The 8310-nt window shown below is 51.2% G+C and overlaps 1 protein-coding gene across 1 annotated transcript; it reads left to right on the top strand.

Annotated features, from left to right (window-relative positions):
- The first annotated feature begins 280 nt into the window (after positions 1-280).
- LOC125415397 (small integral membrane protein 10-like protein 2A) lies at positions 281-3607 on the top strand. Its single transcript, XM_087902710.1, has 3 exons — positions 281-1204; positions 1631-1706; positions 1982-3607. Exon 1 carries the CDS (start codon positions 614-616, stop codon positions 848-850), a length of 237 nt encoding a protein of 78 aa, XP_087758836.1. The 5' UTR covers positions 281-613; the 3' UTR covers positions 851-1204; positions 1631-1706; positions 1982-3607.
- The last annotated feature ends 4703 nt before the right edge of the window (positions 3608-8310 follow it).

Genomic DNA, 8310 nt, shown 5'->3' with positions numbered 1-8310 from the left:
TGGACCTGGTTCCCGAGGAGACGGTGGAGAGGGGTATTAGCGTGCATAGGAGAGAACTACTGGATATACTTTCCTATAGAATTAGCAAAAGTGGTCCACGAGAGCTAGCTAGTCCTTAAACCCCTCCATTCTAGAGTATTTCCCAAGAGCTAGTCCTAGCAGCGCACCGTTCACGCCGTTCAGTATTTGTACACTCTAGGAATAGCAAGCTGAACAGGTGGGACAAGCACTTGGTTGGTGTGAGACTTCATGGAGAGAGGGTTCCCATCCGTGGTGGGACTGAGGCAGTAAGGCCAAGCAAGCCCGGCCCGACCTCTGCGGCCATTCTGCAGCAGCAGGACTCAGACTCGGGATGAGACAAAGATGCCTGCTGAACTAGGGGAAGGACTTCTGCCCAGAGCCTGCTGCGAGGGGGCAGAGCTGAGCAGCCGCGGGTCTTACTGGAAGGCGGAGAGCCTCTGAGGCTGCGGGGTGGTGGGTGGAGCATTGGAGGCAGCAAGGACCCGGGAGCCCGTGGGCGGGGCTGCAGACAGCGTTGGGCGGCGTGTCGCGGTGCAGCGCGGCGTGGCGCACTGAGCTGGATCTGCAGCGGGTGAGCGGGTTAGCCAGGCCGATGGCGGTGACTGCGGCCCTGTCGGCTGCAGCTGCGGCTGCGGCCCTATCCGGCCTGGCAATGCGATTGTCGCGTTGGGCGGCGACGCGCGGTTCCTACAGCGCCTTCTGCAAGGGACTCACGCGCACGCTGCTCACCTTCTTCGACCTGGCCTGGCGGCTGCGCGTGAACTTCCCCTACTTCTACATGGTGGCCTCGGTGATGCTCAACGTCCGCCTGCAGGTGCGGATCGAATGAGCCATCACCCGCCACAACGGCGGCCCCGGGTGGAGAGCACCATCCGCTCCACCCGCGCCACCCACCCCCCCCCCCCCCGCCATCCCCTCCAGGCGGCCGCATGAAGGACCGTGGGGCAGCTTACTGCCCAGAGACTGTGGCGAGGGGCGCAGACGGGACTGCCTGGGCCCCTCCATTTTAGGCCTCCGGTTCTGCATCCCATACTGCAAAAAAACCTTCGCAGCCGAGTCATTTTCCGCGGCATCCAGAGAATCACCAGAGTCTGGCAAACCTGTTGCCTCCGATTGGCCAGAAAGGGGGAAAACCCGAAAGAGGGGGTGCTACCGCAGGATTTACCAGGCCCTGTGCAGGAAGGTAGGCACCGACAGGTTGGAACGGGGGCTGGTGGGTATAACTCGTTTGTGGAAATAGGGAATACGCCATGGCACACCTGCTGCGTAGCCAAGCTTGGAAACTAAAAAGGTAGGCAAAGCTATCCCGTGTCCCTGGTGGTGGTTCCATGATAGGGTATTGGGTGGCTATGACATCTTGGAGGGTCAGCTCATCACCAACACACAGACCCTCTCACCCACCTTCCAGGCCTCAAGTCCCTTTTTTTGTTTGTTTGTTTGTTTGTTTTCGAGAAAGGGTTTCTCTGTCTAACATTTCTGGCTGTTCTGGAGCTAGCTCTTGTAGACCAGCCTGGCCTCGAGCTCACAGAGATCCACCTGTCTCTGCTTCTGAGTGCTGGGATTATAGGCGTGCACCACCACCGCCAGGCTTCAAGTCCCTTTTTTGTAGGAGTCTCCTGAGGTGTAACCTGAACCCTGAATGGCAGAGGATTGGGCCAGCGAGCCTCCAGGAAGGTGCTAGAAGGGTAAATATTTGTCCATCGGTCTCCCTGTGTCAGGTGGTCAGATCTGTCTGCTTCTTTGCATGCAGGCCCTAGGCTAGTCTCTGCCGCTTTATGCAGCCCTTCTCCAGACTACCTCCTGCACTCTTGGGGATGGGGCAGGGGACTGTCTTCTGCCTGCTCCTCCTGCTCTCCCTCTTTCTCCCCTAACCCGGTCTGGGGGCATTCCTGAGGCTCTCTGCATCTTCAGACAGGAAAGAACAGGGAATATTGATTACAGTCGTCTCTTTCCCCCACAGCCTGCTTCTTCCATCCTCCCTGTCTGCCCAGCAGCACCTGCGATGACACTCGTGTGACCCAGAAGCCCATCTTCCAGCCATGAGCAGCCTGGCAGCCGTGTGCCACAGGATCTGGGGAAGTGGGAAGGATTCCAGGAGCAAGCAGCTGCTGTCAGGATAGGGTGGAGAGGCAGAGTGCACAGGAGGCCAACTCTGAAGGCTTCTCTTTATTTTTCAGGCCTTGGTCTTCTAGGTGATGGCTCCCTTCTCTGATCATTTCAGATGGATCCCTATGTAGAGATGCCTGCCTCTGTTCCTGAGCAGCCCGGGGAGCAGCTGAGTGAAGAACCTAGAAGAGGAAGGGCCTTTCTGGTAGAGGCTTAGAGAGTGGTGGTGTGGCTCAGGTCGTCTGGCCCCGCCACAGAAAAGATGCCAGTGTACCTTAGGCACTGATGTCTCCTAGCAACACTGTGAGGGAGGTGTATTCATTCTCTCATCTCATGAACACAGTGGGCATCAAGGACCGGGCTGGGATTTGCCCTTGTTACACACAGAAGAGGGGGAAACTCAGTCTGCCCTGGACCTGCATTCCCCAACCCCTTCTGCAGTCTTCTTCATGACCTGGGAGGAAGCTGGGGTGGGGAGGGAGTAGAGAGCTGCCAGGGGACCTAGGGAGAAAGAGAGGCTGTGGGTTAGGGAAGTTGGGCATCTGCCTTTCCTTGGAGTGGACTAGAAGACAGGCCGATAGTTGAGTTCATGAACAGAGAGGAAGGTTCAAGAGCTTCCTGAAATGTCTAGTCCTCCCCACCTCTCTGGTGCTTGACCAGGGCCCCCGAGCAGTTGTGTGGTAGTGAACTACAATGATGGCATTGTGGTTCATGGGAAGTCGAGGAGCTACAGGCTGAGACCCATGGTATGGCCCTGTTTCTTTGTTCCCAGGCTTGTAGCCCCATCCCAGGCATCACATGGGAAAAAAATCTCCTCCAGATATACTGAGCACAGTCTGTCCAGGAGGCCCTTCTTAGGCTAGACTCTCCAAATGCCCAAGGATGACCCAAGGAATACTTTTGCTACTTCTCCTACACTCTTCCAAGCTTCTCTGGCACTGGTATCTCAAGGTCCATGCATTGCTTTCCTGATACAGAAACCTTCAGCATGCTGTCAGCCTTGATCTACTGGAGAAATGAGTATGGAGACAGAGGCCCTGCCTTCTTAGACCTCCTGCTCCAGGAAGCCCCTCCCTGATTATGTCCAGACATGGGCTTATGGTGTGAGGTCAGAGGCACTGACAATGGACTGGACTCTGGGCGAGGAGATGGGGGTAGAACTAGGATTCTGCTTTGTGTGTCCCATTCTGGCCCTGAGTAGTTTGTGAGTCTCTGTTTTCCCTGCCCCCTTGGCTACCTTTCTTCCTCCAGGATGACCTGGCTGTGTGATGGGGTCATAATGCACTTTATCTCCTTGCTGTCTGTACTGCAGGCAGCGGAGCGTCAATCAGCTCAGAGACTGAACCCAGATGGCCGCACATTTCCATGTGTGATGAACTCTGCACTGCCAGTGCTGTCTGGTCAGAGATGTCGTTTCTGATGTTGCCACATGTTGTTGTCTCTCAAAGTAAAAACAAAATCCTTAGTTCAGTACACCAAATAGTGCCTCGATGCCTCCTCTTTTTCTTGGGTGCCTTACTATACTCTGGGTGGAGAAGTGGGTGGGGTGCAGGACAGCACCCTCCAAGCCCAGGGGGCCATCCAGAGCTGAGCAGGGAAACTGAAGCCTCAGAACCTCCTACTAGACCACCCTTGACAGGACCTCTTCTTCCCACACCCAGTGGGCAACAGTCGAGCCATGCCCAGAATGTTCCAGTTGTTCAAGAAATATACATCTTTTCTTTGCTTCTAGAGACTGGTGTCAGAAATGCTTAACTGAAGTTGAACTTCAAGGATAAAGGGAAATGTAGCTGTGATCTTGGAGGTCACTTGGTGCAGGTCAGAATTTCTGAGAAGATAAATCACCCATAAGGGAATGGTGCTGAATGCCTGCTTTCTCTTGACCTTAGGAGCCAAAGTCTATTCTCTCAGAGTAACATTCCCCTGGGCTCCTCCAAAGAAACCAGGAACTGATAGGATTGAGGTGAGAAGGTGGTTGACAGACAAGCTGCCCAGTGGTGGCGGGCACGTTCAATCCCAGCGCTTAGGAGACTTGAGTTTGAGGTCAGCCTGGTTTATAGAGGGAGTTCCAGGATAGCCAAGGCTACAGAGAAACCCTGCCTCAGAAAAAAAAAATCTACAGATGACATTAAGAAACTGGGGAAGCTGGGTGGTGATGGCACACTTGGGAGGCAGAGGCAAGGGTATCTCTGAGTTTGTGGCCAGCCTGAGCTACAGAGTGAGTTCCAGGGCTACACAGGAAAACCCTGTCTTGAAACATGCCCCTGCCTCCAAAAGAAGTTGAAGAAGATGGAAGATAGAAAGAGGGAGTGAGGCTCAAGGGAAGGGCGGGGAAGGAGGAATCTAGGAAAGTGGATGGTGAGCTCAAGGCTGGTGTCCCTCCAGAAGAGGCCAGAAGCCTGGGAAGGAAGAACCTGGAGCGTGTGGGCGGAGCATCCACCGTACACTAAAGAAGCATGCTTCAGCAGAGAAATACAGCCTGAGTTTAGGGGCTCAGGTTACACTCATTGCACGGCTCTAAGTGCTCCCCAGGGGTCAGGGAACGGGAATAAGGACAGCACTCCTAGCAGCGGTGGAAGTGAGTCCGAGTGGCATCTGCCAGCCCAAGCATAGATCCGAGTCCCTGAGCCTACCCTCTCCATCCTGCTCACCTCATTAGCATGTACTCTCGGATCTTCTGGTCCAGCAAACCAGAGGAGGCAGGCAGGCTTGGCCTGCAATGGTGATAGGTGGTACCCAGCAAACCCCGAGCCAGGCTCTCCGCCTTAGTTCTGCCTGATCCCTGGTACAGAGGTACAGCACTGCGCAGCACACAGCGTGTATTGGTTTGTTTAGTGACCTCGTGCTTGTGGGCATTCAGTGGTGGAAAAGCTGTGTGACATTTGTCAACAGGTCATGCAGCGGCCTAGTTACTAGCAGGAAAAGGAACCAAGTGATGAGAACTTGCCGGGTGATTGCACTGTGCTTTGCATTCTGAATCTCAGCATTGTCCCACACCCTTATCCTGTGTCCAAAAAAGAGGCGGGGTCTAAAATAGACCAGGAAGGAGAAGCCCATTTTGGGGATCCCTGTCCCTGTGTAGGAAGAGAAAGGTGGTCTGGAAAATGGTGGAAGAGCAAAGGCAAAAAGGTCCATTCTGCGTGGAGTCCAGGACTCGGATAAGAAAGCCTGGGCTTTGGGAAGCTGGCCTGCTCCAAATGGAGCTCCCTACGGGGAGCAGCTAGGGCCATGCAGAGATGGGCCACTTTCTCTCCTTACCACCTCCGGGAAGTTCTAATCTTAGTGACTGAGTCAGGAGAGAGCAAGTTGGCAGTAATCAGGCAGTTCTAGGATAAACAGAGCAAAATGTATGAAGAAAGTGAGAAGAGCGAAGAGCAAACAAACGCTCCTGTCACTGATCCCCTGCTGCACCTCCCACAAAGGCTGCGGAGTCTTGGGTGAATGTGGGGGCGCGGGGGAGGAGAATGTGAAACTGAGCTGTGGCAAATCCTGTTCTTCGTTCCTCCCACTTCTTGCTTATCATTCCATGTAGTTGATTTTTTTTTCTGTATTCAAAGCTGCCTTAGCCCCTTGTAGGAAGGTATTTTGCATTTCTCCGTGTTTTCTCATGCCCTTTGTTTCTGTTCACGGTTTTTCTGTTTTCTAGAAGTTTTTTTTGGGGGGGGTAATCATTTTTGCTTGTTGTTATACAATTTTATAGGCGATGAAATGACAGCTGTCATGGATGATAAATACGGGCATATTCGTGATCAGTTTCTAAATACATGCTTTTAGATGTAGATGAAAACGTAGGCATGGTTTGGGGGCTTTTGTTTAGCTCCAGCATTATGGTACAAGTTACTTTCCTCAGCTCAGCCAGGGGTAAGAAGCTTTTTTGAGGAAAGGGTCGCGTTCTGGGTCACAACAGCATTTAAGAATGATAAAGTTTGCCAGGCGGTAGAGGTGCACACCTTTATTCCAGCACTTGGGAGGCAGAGGCAGGCAGATCTCTGTGAGTTCAAGGCCAGTCTGGTCTACAGAGTGAGTTCCAGGACAGGCTCCAAAGCTACAGAGAAACCATGTCTCAAAAACCAAAAAAAAAAAAAAAAAAAAAGCTACAGTCTTCCATTGCCTCAAGCTGGGTACAGTTCTCTCTCTCTCTCCAAGACCAATATATTCAGTTGGACCCATTACTTTCCTAAAACTTTTCTCTTCCTCACCATTCATGGCCAAAATTAAATCTTGTCTCCTAGTCTCTGTGGACAGAGAACTTGACCCATTGTCTGTCAGACATCCATTAGGCTTATAACTATTTCAGTTTGATACATTAAAAAGGCTTATTATAAGAATCCATTTTAGATTTCTTTCAATACACATTAGGACAGTATGTGGTCATATGTCTATTGGATACTTGTATTTGTCTTTTCAAACAGAAGCAGTGCTTTTCTTAAAAGAGGAAATGGGGTGTTCTTTTCCATCATTGATTAATGGGAAATGATTTCGGGCCAGGCTGTCAGCTTGAATGTGTGCGGTAGACAAGTGGAGCTCGTTCCATCCTCCACCCTCTCTACTCACACATGGCAAGAGTGCACAGCATCACTTAGGAACACTAGCTGCTCTCCAAAGTGAAAAAGACAGAAACAGCAGGCGGCCAGAATGACAAGTGGAACTGAAAGCGGATCTGGGGGGCCAGGAAAGTCAGCCAGCAACAAACAGGCACTCTGTGCAGGGTGAGGGTAGGATGGGGGTGGGGGTGGAACTGTGCAATTTATGTGGGTCTCTGCAGCACCAGTGTACTGTCTGCTATGAACGGGAGCCAGGACATCTTGACTAGCTTGCTTGTGACTCAAGAAAGTTAATTCTTGTGTCCAAACCGTGGCTTGAAAGAGGCTCACCATCAAGACTCAATCCCCAAGAGAACCTTTCTGTTAACATAGGCTTCATACATGGCTTTGGAATGAACACCTAACCAACTAATCTAAGGGTTTAGGAATTTCTCAGAGCAGAACTGTGATGCCATGAGCTGAGTCTTTCTGAAAAGCTTCCACTCAAACTCTACTTTGGGAAACATGAATTCCTTGCATTTTTCTTGTCCATGGGACTCCCAGCAGTCTTTGCCAGACTGTACTCAAATGCACATTGCTACAGCTCAAGTTCGTATGAATCGAAAGGTATTCACTGAAGCAAGTTCACTGAAAATTATATATTGTGGGATTTGGGTCAGAAGCACAGACATAGGCTGGGAGGTGGTAGTGCATGCCTTTAATTCCAGCACTCAGGAGGCAGAGGCAAGCGGATCTTTGTGAGTTCGAGGCCAGCCTGGTCTACGAGAGCTAGTTCCAGGACAGGCTCCAAAGCTACAGAGAAACCCTGTCTCTAAAAAACAAACAAAAAACAAAAAAACAAAAAAAAACAAAACTAAAAAAGAAGAAAGAAAGAAAGAAAGAAAGAAAGAAAGAAAGAAAGAAAGAAAGAAAGAAAGGGAAAGGAAAGGAAAGGAAAGGAAAGGAAAGGAAAGGAAAGGAAAGGAAAGGAAAGGAAAGGAAAGGAAAGGAAAGGAAAGGAAAAGAAGCATAGACATGGAGCTCACCTCTCTTGAGTACTAGCCCTGCTAACAGGAAATTGAATAAATTTGTGCAATCCTGCATCCTTGCCCAGGTGTAGAAGTCCCTAGTGGCACATGGTGGAAGTGCAGGAAGGACCTGCACTAGAACAACGTGGGCTTGGGTGGTGATGCCTGAGATCTGGATGTGTGCAAGGCTGTCAGACAAACTGTGGCATCAGGGAGCTAATCTGGTTGGAGTGAACTGCAGTTGGGGGCACTTTGATCCCATGCTGCCTTCTATCAGCAAGCAGGAAAACTGAGACCATTTGAATGTGCTTTCATCCCCAAACACACTTCCTGACAGTTGCTCTCTCCAAGGGGCATACAGCACAAGGAGACTCTGACAGAAATGAAGAGCGTCACCATGCCCGGCCTGAGTAATACCCACTGTTACACAAACACTACAATGGAGACAGTGTTTTCTCACTAAGATCTTCTTTCTCAGGTCGAGCATGGTGATGCACACCTTTAGTCCCAGCACTCAGGAGGCAGAGGCAGGTGGATCTGTGTGAGTTCAAAACCAGTCTGGTCTACAGAGTGAGTTCCAGGACAGACAAGGCTGTTACACAAAGAAACCCTGTCTCGAAAAACCCATATAC

This window comes from Myodes glareolus, chromosome X (assembly GCF_982192425.1).
Source record: "Myodes glareolus chromosome X, mMyoGla1.1, whole genome shotgun sequence".
Classification (NCBI taxonomy): Eukaryota; Metazoa; Chordata; class Mammalia; order Rodentia; family Cricetidae; genus Myodes; species Myodes glareolus.
This window is presented reverse-complemented; position numbering and strand designations above follow the sequence as displayed.